Below are 16,377 nucleotides of genomic sequence, written 5' to 3' on the forward strand. Positions count from 1 at the left end.
CGACTCTGGAGGGTCAATGGGGACCTGACTCAACTCTGGAAAGTCAACGGGGACCTGACTCGACTCTAGAAAGCCCACTGTAGCTGCCATCCTCTGCAGTGGCTCTGGGCTGGCGGCCACCTTGTGCAGTGGCGCTGGGTTGGTGGCCATCTTGTACTGTGGCGCTGGCTCAGCAGACGTGATGTGAACACTCCTGGGAATCTCTAGGATTTTGGACAGCATAGAAAAATAATCAAAAAACGTTTCAGCGGCCATCTTGGGCTGGGTTGGTGGCCATCTTGCATCGTGGCATTGGGCTGGTGACCACTTTGTGCTGTGGTGCTGGGCTGGCGTCCATCTTGCCTCGTGGCGCTGGGCTGGCGGCCATCTTGTGCAGTGTCGCTGGACCTGCGGCCATCATGGGCAGTGGTGCTGGGCTGGTGGCCATTCTGGGCAGCGGCGCTGGGCCGGCGGCCATTCTGTGCAGTGGCTCTGGGCTGGCGGCCATCTTGTGCTGTGCCGTTGGGCTGGCGTCCATCTTGCCTAATGGCGCTGGGCTGGCGGCCATCTTGTGCAGTGGCGCGGGACTTGTGGCCATCATGGGTAGTGGCGCTGGCTCGGCAGACATGCGCTTCCTCTCCCTTCTCCATCCGCCATGGTGAGACGGCGGCTCTGATCCGTCCCACACGAGTCGAAGGGGGGCCATGATGGAGAGCGATAATGAACCTCCTCTCGACCACTCACTCCTCGGCGACCTCCCCTGGTCCCGCGAAAACATGACCCTGTTTTCGGTTCCCTCAAACCGACTCCTTCTCTCCCGCTCGGTGGCTGGGAAAGAAACATCAACAGACATACCGCTGGATTTCTTGTGTGACGGAGTGCTTCTGTCATGATCGGGACACAGGAAAACACAGGGAGAGAGAGAGAGATCCAAGTGCAGGTATGTCTTTTATTGGGGTAATCCAAGTCGTTATCCAGTCCAGGCAGGGGTCAAAACCAGAGTAGCAATCCAAACATGAACTAACACAAAACAATCAGGCAAGGACCAGACTAGAAGTAGCGTGAAAACTACAAGGACTCTGTGACACATACTAAAACAGAGGGTATAAATACACAGGGAAATGAAAATGCTAATGGGGAATTGGCTGAGTGCAATGATTAATGACCAGTGACAGCTGATTGCAATGAGGAGACAGAGATCGTGGGGAATGTAATTCAGGAAGTGACAGACACCGTGGGGAAGGAGGACATCTAGTGGTTACCCAGGGAACACAAACCAGACACTGTGGCAACATCCATGTCAGTATTTCCCTTTTGAAAATAAGATAGATCACAAAAGTAATTAGAGTTTTTAGTTTGCAGATTTTTTACATTTCTTTTGGACCTGAGGAAGAGAACTGGAAACATGGTGAAAAAAAAAAAAATCTTATTGGTTTTTGACTTATTAATAATACTGTAAAAGGGATAATAACAGTGTTAATGAAGTATTATTAATATAACATATTAATATTTTAACTTTATCTCACAGGGGAAACTATTAAGCTGAACTATTATTGTAATCAAATGTCATTTTTATAATAATTCATAGGATTTTATGTGTGGCCTGATAAAATCATTTCTATTATTATGGTTTGTGAGGTTGAAAATAATGCTGCGCACACATACCAAACATTCAGGAGGACTCAAACTTGTCGTGGACCCTGCCACATGACTTTTATTAATAAAATAGCTTAGATACTGAATTTCTACATTATATTCATCAGCAATAAGGGGGTAATATCACTATTTAAGTAACTTAAGTACAAACTTACGTTTGTATAGAGACACATGGATGCAGGATCACACACACACACACTTCTCTCTCTCTGAAATGCCCCCTCCATAGGACAATGCGAGCGTGGCTATGATTGATAAGTAATCATTGAGTTTGCGTCACCTATGTGGGGAAGGCTGAACAAATGATCTCTGCGAACTGACAGAATGCAATAGTGAACTCAGAAAAAGAAAGTAGTCGTCGATGAAAGGAGACTTGGGTTTTTTAATGTGACTGAGAAATCCCACCAGTCTATTTTACAGTTTAAGTCGGAAGTGGGCAAGAGGGAAAGAAGTGAAAAAAGACTAACATCCACACCTGCTAATATTTGCACTCGGTTCTGAGCCACTTGGGGAGTATCTGAGGCAGTGTCGTATGGTGGGGCGGGAATTGGTGTAGTGGCGAAGAGCAAGTATTGTGATTTAACTTGGAGGAAAGAGCTGAAGGGAACTTGGGGCAGTGCTGTGTTTGACAGGCACGTCCTGATTTTGCCAAGTTCGATGTGTTCCTAGGTCAACATATTTTGTTGACCCTGGAACAACATTTTACTCCAAAAATATATTCTTAACCATATCCCTACACCTAAACCTAACCTTAACCATGAGTAATCCCTAAAATCAGAGGATATGATAGATGAATGACACTGATGTACAAGCACCAAACACTGATTTTAAGCGTAAACTTCACAAAATCTATAAACTGGTTCTTCAAATCTGATTGGTTAATCACAATGTTGTTCCAGGGTCAACAACGATGTTGTCCCAGGAACATGTCTCACTTGGTAAAATCAGGTTCTGCGTTTGACAGTGCAGCCAAGCGCTTGCTTGGGCTGTGGGCCCAGAACTGACAGTGGCTGGCAGAGGGGCTGTGATTAACAGATGAGTTGACCTAGCTATTGCTAGAATCTTTGGGGTTTAGAGTTGGGTTAGACTCGGGAGAGAAGTTAGATTTGTGTACAAGTCATATAATTCTGCTTTGTTTAAAGGCTGGACATCGGATTTGGTCAGCCCTTGTCTCAGGCTCAACATGCTCCACTTCCCTATGGGCGGATTCGTTGTCCTGGCCGAGCGGTAGGAGGACACTGTTGAGTCACTTGGGGTTCTCGACGGAGGTGGTGAGGGTATGCTTAGGCATCTTGGGATGTGAATGGCTGCTCGAGCCGTACAGCACCCGTGAGATGGGGCCTGGGGCTTGATTGCGGTGCTACACGGGGGAGTAATAGTCCTAGGGCTGGCTGGTTGTGGTGATGTGACCTGAGGAGAGTCTGTATTATATCGTAGTGGGGGTTTGTCTTTGAGACACAGTAGCAGACGTGCGAACCAAAATGCTGATAATGGATAGAGGTAAGTCAGCTGTATACTTTATACATATTGGTGTTGATTAACTGAAGTGCACTCCACTTATGTTAACTAGGCTAAGTAGTGATGCACTCTTCCCGAACTTTGTTAATAAAAACATAATGTAGTGAAAATATATGAAGAGATTCTATCACTTCTCACTGTTACAGATTTATCATGCAGCTTGAGGCATTATGTGTAGAATCTCTCGTCAGTCTATTCTGCTTCATCAACACAGTTTCACTGATCCAGGCCAAAGAATAAACAATCCACTATTAAACCCAAACCCAGGATAGAGCGGCTGAGTGAATGTGGTCTGGACTGTGTGGATGAGGCTCATTGTGTTTCTGGAGACGCTGTAGAAGGACAGAGTTCCTGCACTGTGATCCACGTACACTCCTATTCTACTGCTGATGGACTCTAGAGGGAGAACAGTCTCTTTGTTATTGTGTATGAATGAGTAACTGTCAGGAGAACAGATCAAACACCAGGATTGATCATTAGATCCAAACAAACATTCATTACCCCGTCCCTTCCTGCTGATGCTCTTATATGACACTGATAAACGCAAATAATCTCCACTCCACTGCAGCTCCCAGTAACAGCGTCCACACACACTCTCTCTACACAACAACTGCTGAAAATAATCAAATCTGTCTTGATGATCAGGATACGACTGAACTGTTTTAGTGGTAGTAATCACTCTGTTGTTCTCAGACAGACGGAGGTATTTATTCACTGTGTTCAGATCCAGAGTGAGCAGATGGGAATCTGATGGAGATAAAACACATCAGAATCAGAAATGATGACTCTGTTTGATCTTTTTTATGTATCTGAACTCTTCATGTTCAGTGTATCATCAGTGTCTCAGTACAGAAGAACAGATATCTGTGAACATCATCATTTACATCATCAGTTATAAAACTCTTCTTTCACCATCTACAGGAAGAACATGAACACTCAGATAGTTTTTCTGCTGGTTTTCTTACTGGCTTACATTGTAGGAAGTCCTTCCTGGTCCAGTGATCAATGTTGGTGAATGTGGCTGTGGAAATAAACAGACATGAACAGTGTGATTCTCATGATCAAGTATCTCTTCCTAAGACAATTCTTATATGAAGTTCTCCCTGATATGAGATGATGATGGACTAGTTTCTAAGAGTAGATAAATCTCCAGGACTTTACCTCTGTCTGAGATCTTCTTGAGCTCCTCTTTGCAGAAATTGTCCAGTTTGTCTCTCAGCTGATGGACAGATTTTCTCAGATCATCAAAAGAGATGAGAGAACTGAAGATATCATCATTTACGTCTGTGGATTCCGGAGGTGCTGAGAGAGACTGGAAACTCTACAGAAAACAGAAATCAAAGTCATCAGCTCCACACTTCACTCAGTAACCTGCAGGAACATCAGATATGTCTTCACTGATTTTTAGGCCCAATCCCACAGCCGTTCCCCTTTCGCCAACCCCTCCATTTTGCACGTTCACATGAAGGGGTAGGGATGTCTCAATTCTCTTTTGGTTGGAGGGGCAGGGGAAGGGCTAGACAGCCATTCAAACAAAGATTTTTCGGGACCACACTTCAAACAAAGGGGTATGAAATAACTTGGCAACATGGCTGCCTAATCGAATAAAAAGATACATTAATGTAAGCTTTTTTTTGAAATAATAAAGATGTGGTCCCACTTTATATTAAGTGTCCCTGATATCTGTGTACTTGCATTGTAACTTAATGTGTACATAGTAAGTAACCACAGTTTAAGTACACATTGGAACATAGTATCTACAGCTGTAATGTTTGTGTAACTACACATATGTAAAAACAAACACAATGGTATGGGTAAGTACAAATGTGTAAGGAAACATTAGTAACAACATTTTTTGGTAACGAAAGTACAAATATGTAACAGGACTAACAGAACTTTTCTGATATTGGTATTACTGGTATTACAGTCGTGCACCAACTCCAACTCGAGATCCAACTCCTCCCACTTTACAAATACCTAAATCTATCCATCTCCACCCTCTGGATCCTATTCCCACCCCTAAACCTACCCATCTCCCCCCTTTGGATCCTATTCCCACCCCTAAACCTACCCATCTCCACCCCCTATATCAAATGGTTCCAATTACTCTTATATTGTTGGTACAAAATGGAGTAAGATAGAAACTTAGTATGGACAAGTGCCTCTTGGGCCCTTTCTTCTAGAAGATTCCATAAAAGAAACTTGTTCTTTTTCAACATTTCAGCGGCAACAGCACCATCTTCCTCAACATCAATGTGAAGAAAGTCCTGTTCAAACTGTCTCATCTTACTCCCTTGAATGCTTTTATTGAAGGCAGTATAATTCTGACAAAAAAGTTTAACTTGCACCTTGCCAAAAAAAACTTGCTCTCCTAAAAAAGTGTAAAAGAGTTCACAAAATATTGAACTTGTAAAAGTTTGCTACTAAATTTCTAAATAAAGTACTTAGTAGTGCTATGTGCAGTGGCAACCTCAACAGACATATAAAAGGGATCAGATAAGGGAGTAGGAGAAATACAACCATTAAAAAATTTAGCTCTGACATTTTTCTGCACATAAATTATATCAAGCCTGGCTCCATATACCATATCAGAATTAACTTAAACCCAAGTATACAGTTTAGTTTGGGGGAAAGTCTCTAAGTATCCACAAGGTTATGATAATTTATCAATGTTTTAAGTACATCTGCAGATTGACTGTGGGGCTCCTCATGGTTCCTATCTAATGTGTGATCTATGGTACAATTAAAATCCCCAGTAAAAACAATCATCCTATCTTGAGAAATGTCACTAAGAGCAACTATTTTCTGAAAAAATTTGTTCATTCTGAACCGTTATTGGCAGCATAAATATTTAAAAGTGAAAAGTTAGAGCCGTGAATAGTAACATCAACACACATTCGACCCGGAACTAATTCAAAAACACTTAATGGTAATCCTTTATATTTAGGCCCGAGAAGGATCACAACACCGGCACTGACATTACAACCATGACTCAGAATGACCTGTCCCTGTACACTTACAGAAAAGAAAAACATGGGGAACAGGCACCAGAATGTAAACACAAAACAGGGAGACCAGGAGGGAGGAGGACCGGAGGAGGTTCAGGGGGAGGCTAACAGAGGGGAACAGGGACAGGAGTGAACACACAAAACAAAAAACAAACAACAACATGAAGCCCCTCCAGGTCGGAGCAGAAGACCACCACGTCCGTGAGGTGGAGACTGGAGTCCCCCAGGGCAGAGCAGAAGACCACCAAAACTGTGTGGTCAGGGCGGAAGCCCCCCAGGGTGGAGTAGAAGACCACCACGTCCTTGTGGTCGATGCCAGAGTCCCCCAGGGCGGAGCGGAAGACCACCACATCCTTGTGGTCGACGTCAGAGTCCCCCAGGGTGGAGCAGATGACCACCACGTCCCTGTGGTCGATGCCGGAGTCCCCCAGGGCGGAGCAGAAGACCACCACAACCGTGTGGTCCGGGCAGAAGCCTCCCGGGGTGGAGCAGAAGACCACCACGTCATTGTGGTCGATGCCGGATTCCCCCAGGGCGGAGCAGAAGACCACCACAACCGTGTGGTCCGGGCAGAAGCCTCCCGGGGTGGAGCAGAAGACCACCACGTCCTTGTGGTCGATGCCGGATTCCCCCAGGGCGGAGCAGAAGACCACCACACCCCTGTGGTTGAGGCCGGAGTCCCCCAGGGCGGAGCAGAAGACCACCACAACTGTGTGGTCCGGGCAGAAGCCTCCCAGGGCGGAGCAGAAGACCACCACGTCCTTGTGGTCGATGCTGGATTCCCCCAGGGCGGAGCAGAAGACCACCACACCCCTGTGGTTGAGGCAAGAGTCCCCCAGGGCGGAGCAGAAGACCACCACAACCATGTGGTCAAGGCGGAAGCCCTCCAGGGCGGATCAGACCTCCGTGCGGCCAGACCAGCGGAACGACAAAGCTCTGGTAATCCCCTGGTGTTCTTACTGGACTCCAGAAGATCGGTGCTGGCCTGACTCTGCTCGCGAAGGTCATTGGTGACTGGCACTTGTTCATGAAGATCAACGGTGACTTGACTCAGTCCTTGAAAATCACCAGTGACTTGATTTGACTCTGAAAGGTAAACAATGACAAGCCTTGTCTCTGGAAAGTCCATGGTACCTAGCCCTGACTCTGGAAGATCAGCGGTGACTAGCCCTGACTCTGGAAGGTCATCGGTGATTAGCCCTAACTCTGGAAGGTCAGCTGTGACTAGCCCTGACTCTGGAAGGTCAGCGGTGACTAGCCCTGACTCTGGAAGGTCATCGGTGACTAGCCCTGACTCTGGAAGGTCAGCTGTGACTAGCCCTGACTCTGGAAAGTCAGCGGTGACTAGCCCTGACTCTGGAGGGTCATCGGTGACTAGCCCTGACTCTGGAGGGTCATCGGTGACTAGCCCTGGCTCTGGAGGGTCAGCGGTGACTAGCCCTGATTCTGGAGGATCGTCGGTGACTAGCCCTGGCTCTGGAGGGTCAGCGGTGACTAACCCTGATTCTGGAGGATCGTCGTTGACTAGCCCTGACTCTGAAGGGTGCATGAACACCTGACTCGACTCTGGAGGGTCAACTGGAACCTGACTTGACTCCAGAGGGTGCACTGGAACCTGACTCGACTCTGGAGGGTCCACTGGAACCTGACTCGACTCTGGAGGGTCCACTGGAACCTGACTCGACTCTGGAGTGTCCACTGGAACCTGACTCGACTCTGGAGGGTCCACTGGATCCTGACTCGGCTCTGGAGGGTCCACTGGAACCTGACTCGACTCTGGAGGGTCAACTGGAACCTGACTCGACTCCAGAGGGTCAGCTGTGACTGTCATCCTGTGCAGCGGCTCTGGGCAGGGAGCCTTCTTGTGTTGTGGTGCTGGGCCAGCGAGCATCTTGTGCTGTGGCGCTGGACCGGTGGCCAATTTGGGCATTGGCGCTGGGTTAGCGGCCATCTTGTACTGTGGCGCTGGGCTGACAGCCATCTTGTGCTGTGGTACTGGGCTGGCAGCCATCTTGGGTTGTGGTGCTGGATCGGTGGCCAGCTTGGGCATTGGCGCTGGGTTAGCGGCCATCTTGTGCTGTGGTACTGGGCTGGCGACCACCCGGTGCTGTAGCCCTGGGCTGGCGGCCATCTTGGGCCATCTTGCAGCCATGACGTGAACCGTCTTGGGAATCTCTAGGATCTAGGATGCGGCCATCATGGGCAGTGGCGCTGGCTTTCTCCTTCTGCCATGGTGAGACGGCGGCTCTGGTCCCTCCCACATGAACCCCGAGTCGAAGGGGGGCCATGGTGGAGAGCGATGCTGAGCTTCCTCTCGCCCACCTCCTCCTCGGCGACCTCCCCTGGTCCCGCGTAACACGACCAGGTGGGTTCCCTCAAACTGATTGCTTCTCTCCCGCTCGGTGGCTGGGGAAGAAGCGTCAACCGACATACCGCTGGATCTCAGGGTGACGGAGTCCTTCTGTCACGTTCGGCGATACAGGAAACACAGGAGAGATCCAAGTGCAGGTAAGCGGTTTATTGAGGGGCAATCCAAAAGGGTAAACAGTTCAGGCAGGGTCAAAACCAGAATATTCAATAAACATGAAAAACAAAACAAGAACACACGGCAAGAGGAGACTATGAATAGTATCACACATAAGACAAGGACTCCGTGACACAGACTCAGACAGACCGGGTATAAATACACAGAAGGATGATGAGGGAACAATTAACTCAAACAAGAAGGAAGGTGACCAAATAAGGGAACAGGAACTGATAAGGTGACAGACACCGTGGAAAAGGAGGACACCTAGTGGAAACCCAGGGAACACAACCCAGACACTGTGACACATAGTTACAGATTGTAGTATTTGCCACTTACTCTCTACTGTTTGTGAACTTTCTAGGAATCAATTTGGATGATAAAACATCTGCTAAGAACATAAATGTCCATCTAATAACTCAAGCACATCAATGGAGTCTCATTGTAGAGTTGAGTAGATTTGATCAGGAGAAACAGCTCAAAGGTATGATTAGATCGACCATTATAGATATCTTTCACTCAGGTCCACTATGATCCTGTTCTTCTAGATGTGTGTTACCTGCAGGAACTGGATGTGATCCTGTGTGTGTGAAAGCTGCTCCAGCTCAGCGTCTCTCCTCCTCAGATCATTGATCTCCTGCTCCAGTCGATCCAGTCGTTCTTCAGCTGGACTTACTGCAGTCTTTTCCTGATCTCTGATCAGTCGTATCAGCTCAGAGCGGCTTCTCTCAATGGAGCGGATGAGCTCAGTAAAGATCCTCTCACTGTCCTCCACTGCTGTCTGTGCAGAGCGCTGTTAGGACACACAGTGATTCAGCTTCAGTGAGTCTGAACTGAGACGGAGACACACTTCTCTTCTTCTCCAGACTCACCTTATGAGACTCCACAGTCTCTCTCAGCTGCTGGAGATCTTTCTCTCTCTGCTGGATTCTCTGCTGGAGCGTCTTCTGTGTCTCCTTCAGCTGCTTCTGCAGGACATACAGATGATAGTCAATCTCAAAGAAAATGGTTCTAGATTAAAACTCCAGAAGAATTGATCTAACATTTACCACCATCATACATTAATTAACATGAAGGTTAAGGCCTTTTTCACACAGTAAGTGTAATTTTAAACTTTCATAAAAGTGAAACACAGACGTAGAGCTTCACACTGATTTCTGTGTTCTGTGTTATTAAGCTGCAGCTTTAGAAAGAAAATAAATGACTAAAGTGAAGCTAAAAATGGCTAAAAGCTGTTGTTCATTTCTGCTGTGGTGAACAGTGTGAATGCTGTAAGCTGTTAATATGGTGCTGATATAAACCAGAGATGTATAGTAACGAAGTAGAACTACTTCACTACTGTACTTAAGTACTAAAAGGCGGTATCTGTACTTTACTAGAGTATTATTTTTTTCTCCTACTTCCACTTTTACTTCAGTACATATTTTCGCTGAGTTTAATACTTTTACTCCGATATTTTTTTATGTGCTGCATCGTTACTCGTTACAATTATAAAAATGTACGAATCATTCCATTACACATTACCACTGCCAGAACTGTAGATGGCAGATTTGATGAAGCTGGCACATCATTGAACGAATCAAGCGATACGCGTGCTGACTGAACTGCTGTGAAGAGAGAGATGAACACCGAGCCGAGCCAGATAATGACTCGTTCACGAGTCAAGAAGAACCGGTTGCATCGGTTCTCGGGATCACAAGTAGTTCTTTCTGACAGTTCGATTCAATAAAACAGTTGAAGAAAACAGTTCACCGATTCTTTTGCGCTCGACGTAATGGCGTCATTGGCGTTGACTGCAAGCCTCCAAGCCTTCGGTTTACCTGGGCTCATAACATTAACACAGAATTCAGTTCACGAATCGGACGCGTCTGACAGAAACGGTTTTTGACTCGTGAACGAGTCAGTCTGTTGTTCGTTATCTGGCTCGGCTCGGTGTTCATCTTCAGTTCTCTATTCACATCAGTTCAGTCAGTGCACTGTGTGAGTAAATTAATTACTCCGGGATATTGTTTTGTTTGAACTCAGAGGGAGTGTCAGACACATTAAAAAAGTTAACAGCTTAAGTCATTTGTGGATTAATGCGTATTGGAGACGCGAACCGTTTAAAACGATTCAGTTCGCTTTGGTGAACTGGTTCAAAAAGATCCGGTTACATCGAATGATTCGTTCGCGAACCGGATATCAAAAACTGCTTTGTTTTTAACTGTTTTACAACAGAAACGGAAGAGAAGACAATGCTGAATAAAGTCGTAGTTTTTGCTATTTTTGGACCAAAATGTATTTTTGATGCATCAAAATATTCTAACGGACCCTCTCATGTCACACTACTTTGATGATGTTTTTCTTACCTTTCTGGACATGGACAGTATACAGTACACACAGTTTCAATGGAGGGACTGAGAGCTCTCGGACTAAATCTAAAATATCTTAAACCCTGGTCTTACGGGTTTGAAACAACATGAGGGTAAGTTATTAATGACATAATTTAGCTAATTGGGCAAACTAACCCTGTAACCGTTTTTTGTTTACAAAAAGTTAGTCAAAGGAATTGTGATTGTCCTTAAGGTTAATCATTTGAAATAGTAAAAACAATATGTTCAAACTTTTGACTACTTTCTTTAATAACTACATAACACAATACTTGTACTTTTACTTTCAGTACTTGAGTAGTAAATTTTAAAATAGACTACTTGCAATACTTAAGTACAAAAAATGTTGAATACTTTAGTACTTCTACTTAAGTGTGGTGCTTAAAGAGCACTTCAACTTCTACTCAAGTCACTTTTTTGATAGAGCACTTGTACTTTTACTCAAGTATGGGTCTCTAGTACTTTATACATCTCTGATATAAACACATGTGAAACGAGTGTCAGCAATATGTCATCAGTGTCTAGTGTTAAATACCTGTTTCTCTGTCCTCTGTGCTGCAGCTGATACAGTGTAGTGGTTTTTATGTTCATCCATTGTACACAGCACACATATAAACTTCTGATCACTGTGACAGAAAACCTCGAGGATCTTCTCATGTTTCTGGCAGATCATCTCCTGCAGTCGTCCAGTGGCTTCAATCAAACTGTGTCTCTTTCCTTTAAACCAACTCTCATGTTGTTCAAGGTGATTCTGACAGTAAGACTCCAGACACACCAGACAGGACTTGACGGCTCTATATTTTCTTCCAGTACAGACGTCACACTCCACATCTCCAGCTCCAGCAGGAACCACACTTTGAAGTTTAGTCTTCTTCAGTTTCTCCATCATTTCAGCAAACACCACGTTCTTAAATAAAGCAGGTCTTGGGCTGAAGGTCTGTCTGCACTGAGGACAGCTGTAGACGCTCTTCTCATCCTCTTCATCCCAGCAGTCTTTAATACAGCTCATACAGTAACTGTGTCCACACTGGATGGTCACTGGATCCTTCAGGAGATCCAGACACACTGAACACAAGAATTCATCCTGAGAAAATCTGGCTTCTGCCATTTTACTGCAGAAATACAGAGTCACAAACACACAACAGCTCAGCTACACTTTCACTTTCTCTTTCCCTGAACTCATGAGATTCCTGTTTCCTGGTTCTGTGTTTGAGAGACGTGTGTAAAACAGCTTCCTCATTCCTGAGTTTAGTTTCGACACATCTCTTAACACACACACACACACACACACACACACACATTTACTGTTATAACCTGGGCTCAGGGAAGCAACACACAAATGACACAAAATTGCTGATCAAAATCAGGTTTATTAGATTACAAAAGGAAAAACAAAAAGGTGACTGTGATGAACAGGAAAAGAGAGAGAGAATGAGCTTGTGTCCAGCAGGGGCAGTTCTAGGATTTCATCCTTTTCATACAAACATAAATAAAATAATAAATAAATAATACAAAAATGAACCCTATTTTACAGTGCTTATGAAAACTAAATTACTGTATGGATAATTACCTAAGTTAAAAGCAGTCAGTGAATCTGTTTTTTTTTTTTTTTTTTTCATTAAAATTATGAGCCTAATAGGCTAGAAGAAATGCTTGAATCCATTATTCTAACACACATCCAATATTTTCGTAACTCTCTATGTTTATTGTTTAGGATAATAAAGGTTCCCGGTTTTCTCCTCTGCCGTAGTTCTCCCTCATCGTTCTTGTTAGCATTATCCGGGTCATCTGTGCCTTTTTTTCTCCAGTGTATTTAAATTGTGTATTTTTTCCCTTGATTACTCACTCGGGTTTTGAGTCTGAGCCTTGTGTTTCCTGCCTGGTCTCACTAAAGCCTCCCTAGCTACCCCAAGTAAGGTATCCTGAGCTTCTTTCTTTGGTTGTAATTGTTCTTTGGTTTTGTGTTCTCTCCTCATGAAGTTTTTATTTTCTCATGTAGTTTTTCCATTGTTTTTGCTGTAGTTAATACCTCAATCTGAGAATAACTTATGATGTATTTTCCTTGCAAAGATGTTTAAAAATAAATCTACATTTCCTAGGAAACTGCCTTAAGTGTTTTGTTTGGGTCCAACATTACCACTCCTGTGGCTCAGTGGTAGATAGTGCCATGAAGCTGTTCTGAGTCATCAGGAGGAGCTAATGATCAAACACTCTCAACTCCTGGCCAATGTGATCGGTATCATCCGCTAGCTCTTTGAACTGCTCCCGGCGGCTTCACTTTCCTCTGCTTCACCCCCAAGTGGCAACAGGTCTACTTTAGTTGCAGAGCCTTGATTACCACCTCCTAAGCCCTTTGCTGGGGATCCTAGTTCCTGCCAAGGTTTCCTCTGCATTTCCCAATGCTCCCTGATCTTTGAGCTCCAGCCCTCAAGTTTTCCCACAGACCACTCCAAGATTGCTTACATATTTATCCCTCTCTCAGACACTGATTACTCTTAATCAAGGCTCCCACAGCACCACAGATTTTGCCATCACGTTTCGGTCCATCATGGCAGAAAGCTGATGGAATGATGAGGTGATGATGATATGCTTTCAGGGAGGGCTGCCTGAGCCCTTTCCCGATGAGTTAGCCACTTGCTAAAAGAGCGGAGGGTGGCTCGCCGCAAGGCATCTCAGTCCCAAGTTCCTGTGAGCAGGTCTGTGTCTCCAGTTCATATTACACGGCTCTTGAACAGCCCCATGATTATCCGGAGGACATGCATTTGGGTCATTCCAGGGTTTCTCCCTCATGCAACATTCCCTCTCATCATTCCCACTTTTGCTACACTTGTTCTGAGCTCTCTGTAAACAGTTCTCCCCACCCAGCTACAGGATGGCTGTGATGGAGAAAATTAGAGCTCCTGCTACTAATGCCATCCTAGCTGTTCCAGTCACTCCATTCTGAGAAGGTCACCAGCATCTGATCCAGGCCATGATCAGTTCTGGCACTGCAGGCAACTTCCTGGCTCTATCCTTGGCTATCTTGGGATCCCTACCCAACTTCTTCCAAATCCCTTGGTAGTTACATCATTGAATGGCAAACCTCTGGAACTGGACAGAGTAACAGAGGCCACTCAGTCCCTTTGACTTACCACCCATCAACACTAGCAGGAGGAGACTATCTGATTGACTCCTCCCGAACATCCTGTTATCCCGGGCCACCCCTGGCTGCGCAGAAATAATCACTCGATCGACTGTTCCGGTGGCACTATTCTGAGCTGGGGTTCCACTTGCCATCTCTCCTGCCTGATTCCCTCAGCCCCTAGTTCAGAGTTTCAAGAATCTGTTGACCAGTCTCGAGTCCCCAGTTCCTATAATTAGTTAAAGGCAGTGTTCAGCAAGTCCCGGGCCACCTCCTTACCACCTCACCACCCCTACGATTGTGCCATTGAACTATTCCCTGTATCCTTCCCTCCCAGGGGTAGGATCTTCTCCTTGTCCTCCCCCAAGCACACATCAATGGATACCTACATTAAGGAATCCCTGGAAGCTGGGATCATCCATGCCTAGACTTCCCCGGCTGGGGCAGGCTTCTTCTTTGTTGGGAAATTAGGCCATATATTGATTACTGTGGTCTCAACAAATGTACAGTTCGGAATCGATACTCTGTTTCTTTCATGGCCGCTGCTTTCAAGCCACTACAAGGGCCTTCCATTTTTAATAAATTAGATTTACGCAACACTTACCATCTCGTGCGGATCCAACATGGAGATGAATTGAAGACGGCCTTCAACACCCCCACAGGCCAATGTGACTAATTGTCCTTTACTTACACTCTTTTAGAGTAAAACACAAATTAAGATATTTCATAATGAAACCTGAAAGTTTCCTTCCCTCCAGTGACAGTCCATGTAACCAAAAGTTAGAAGGTTCAGAAAGGTCATGAAGGTCGGTTGCAACAGTTGCACTGCTCCATCCGCGTCTGGTGTAGACACAGTGAAAGTCTTATGAGTTTGGAACAACATGGTGAGTAAACAACAGATTTTTCATTTTTTTCACAACCAAATCGCAAGTCTCTGTGTCCACCTACGTATACAAACAAAAAAGAAGAAAAAAAATTCAGCCAAGAAGGGCTGCTTTTTCCTTTACTTGCAGAGTTCATCACTTTCTCCAAAGTGTTTTTTCCTGCTATGAGAAAAATTATTGAAATTAGATACAGTATGCAAACAAATCAATCAATATCTTAAATAACAAGAGCACAAATTTTATTAAACCGTCTCACTTCATAATAAGTATATTAAAGAACCTCACCTCAAACATGTATGTGTTCCTTTGGAATTGACCTGGTATTGGCTGGTGTGGATCTGTAATATAACTTTACAGATGGAAAAATCTCTCAGACATAATTGATAAAGTACAGCAGATATAAACTGGCCTTAAGAAAAATCAGCACTTACAGTGGTCCTGTGACACGATTACATCTCCAAACTGTTGGGAAAAGTCATTATAAACATCTTTCCTAAACAAAAGACAATGATAGACATCAACATCTGGATTAAAGGAAAATAAAAGCTTACACAAGCATACAGTAACAAAAATTGACATTTTGAGCAAGCAACAGGAGTCAGGACCAGTAAATGCAACAGAACAAAGATACAAATAAGCTTGACATAATGAGAAATACTACTAAATAATCATCATAAATAAGTTAAAAATCTCTTTACGTTATTTAACAGATGTATTTTTCTTTTGCTGTTTGATTAATGACAGGGACAGCAGGAAAGCTGCTTTAACTTTAAAACCGAATACATGGATCCAATATATTGACTTAAATCTAATTTACTCCCCAAATTTTACATTCTTTTAAGTTATAAGTCACTGTGTTATGTTAAAGCGACATACTGTATTTTGTGTATATATTCGACTATTTAAATGGCAGAAGACAATGCTGACACGTGGGTTTCGTGCAAGTGCTTCGGGTGCACGAGCACAGAAAGCCGTTGTGCGATTAACAATTTCAGTTCTGTTTCACTGCTAATGGCACTTTTAAAATATCAAGCTCTTCATTTTTTTTTGATCACTCTAACGTGTCCATTTTTTTGATCACTCTAACATTTTTTTGATCACTCTAACGTGTCGATCAGAAAATTCTCAAACCCAACCTCGATGGCCTCAGTGATTACATGGTTTTCACTGAATGCAAAATTATTGATTTGATGTGTAGTAAATAGTTTAAATGAAACCAACAAAACTTTTTTTAAAAAAGTTTTATTGCCAATTAAGAAAATAATTTACTTAAGCACAATAACAAGACAGAAATTTTAATAATTTAAGTTGGATCAAG

The 16,377-nt window shown here is 44.3% G+C and overlaps 2 protein-coding genes across 3 annotated transcripts; both read right to left on the reverse strand.

Moving 5' to 3' along the window:
- Positions 1-1,661: 1,661 nt before the first annotated feature.
- LOC127941372 (E3 ubiquitin/ISG15 ligase TRIM25-like) lies at positions 1,662-12,227 on the reverse strand. Of its 2 annotated transcripts, none has more exons than XM_052536372.1 (6): positions 11,590-12,227; positions 9,558-9,653; positions 9,245-9,478; positions 4,315-4,474; positions 4,127-4,174; positions 1,662-3,900 (listed from the first exon to the last, which is right to left on the reverse strand). In XM_052536372.1, exons 1-6 carry the CDS (start codon positions 12,160-12,162, stop codon positions 3,359-3,361), a joined length of 1,653 nt encoding a protein of 550 aa, XP_052392332.1. In that variant the 5' UTR covers positions 12,163-12,227; the 3' UTR covers positions 1,662-3,358. The 2 variants fall into 2 exon arrangements, with proteins under 2 accessions (XP_052392332.1, XP_052392333.1); XM_052536373.1 differs by having other exon boundaries at positions 3,741-3,900; positions 4,119-4,174.
- Positions 5,367-8,857, reverse strand: LOC127941370 (uncharacterized). The gene is made up of 2 exons (XM_052536369.1): positions 7,025-8,857; positions 5,367-6,922 (listed from the first exon to the last, which is right to left on the reverse strand). Exons 1-2 carry the CDS (start codon positions 8,311-8,313, stop codon positions 6,133-6,135), a joined length of 2,079 nt encoding a protein of 692 aa, XP_052392329.1. The 5' UTR covers positions 8,314-8,857; the 3' UTR covers positions 5,367-6,132.
- Positions 12,228-16,377: the final 4,150 nt, after the last annotated feature.

This window comes from Carassius gibelio, chromosome A21 (genome assembly GCF_023724105.1).
Source record: "Carassius gibelio isolate Cgi1373 ecotype wild population from Czech Republic chromosome A21, carGib1.2-hapl.c, whole genome shotgun sequence".
NCBI lineage: Eukaryota > Metazoa > Chordata > Actinopteri > Cypriniformes > Cyprinidae > Carassius > Carassius gibelio.

Excerpts from the sequence above, each read along its gene's own strand:
- LOC127941370 (XM_052536369.1), bottom strand. The coding sequence starts at position 8,313 with ATGGCTGCAAGATGGCCCAAGATGGCCGCCAGCCCAGGGCTACAGCAC. Across the intron at positions 6,923-7,024 it reads GCTTCCGCCTTGACCACATG|GACGTGGTGGTCTTCTGCTC; the intron begins GTTGTGGTGGTC and ends ATCGACCACAAG.
- LOC127941372 (XM_052536372.1), bottom strand. The coding sequence starts at position 12,162 with ATGGCAGAAGCCAGATTTTCTCAGGATGAATTCTTGTGTTCAGTGTGT. Across the intron at positions 9,654-11,589 it reads CACAGAGGACAGAGAAACAG|AAGCAGCTGAAGGAGACACA; the intron begins GTATTTAACACT and ends TATGTCCTGCAG. Across the intron at positions 3,901-4,126 it reads CAGGAAGGACTTCCTACAAT|ATTCCCATCTGCTCACTCTG; the intron begins GTAAGCCAGTAA and ends TATCTCCATCAG.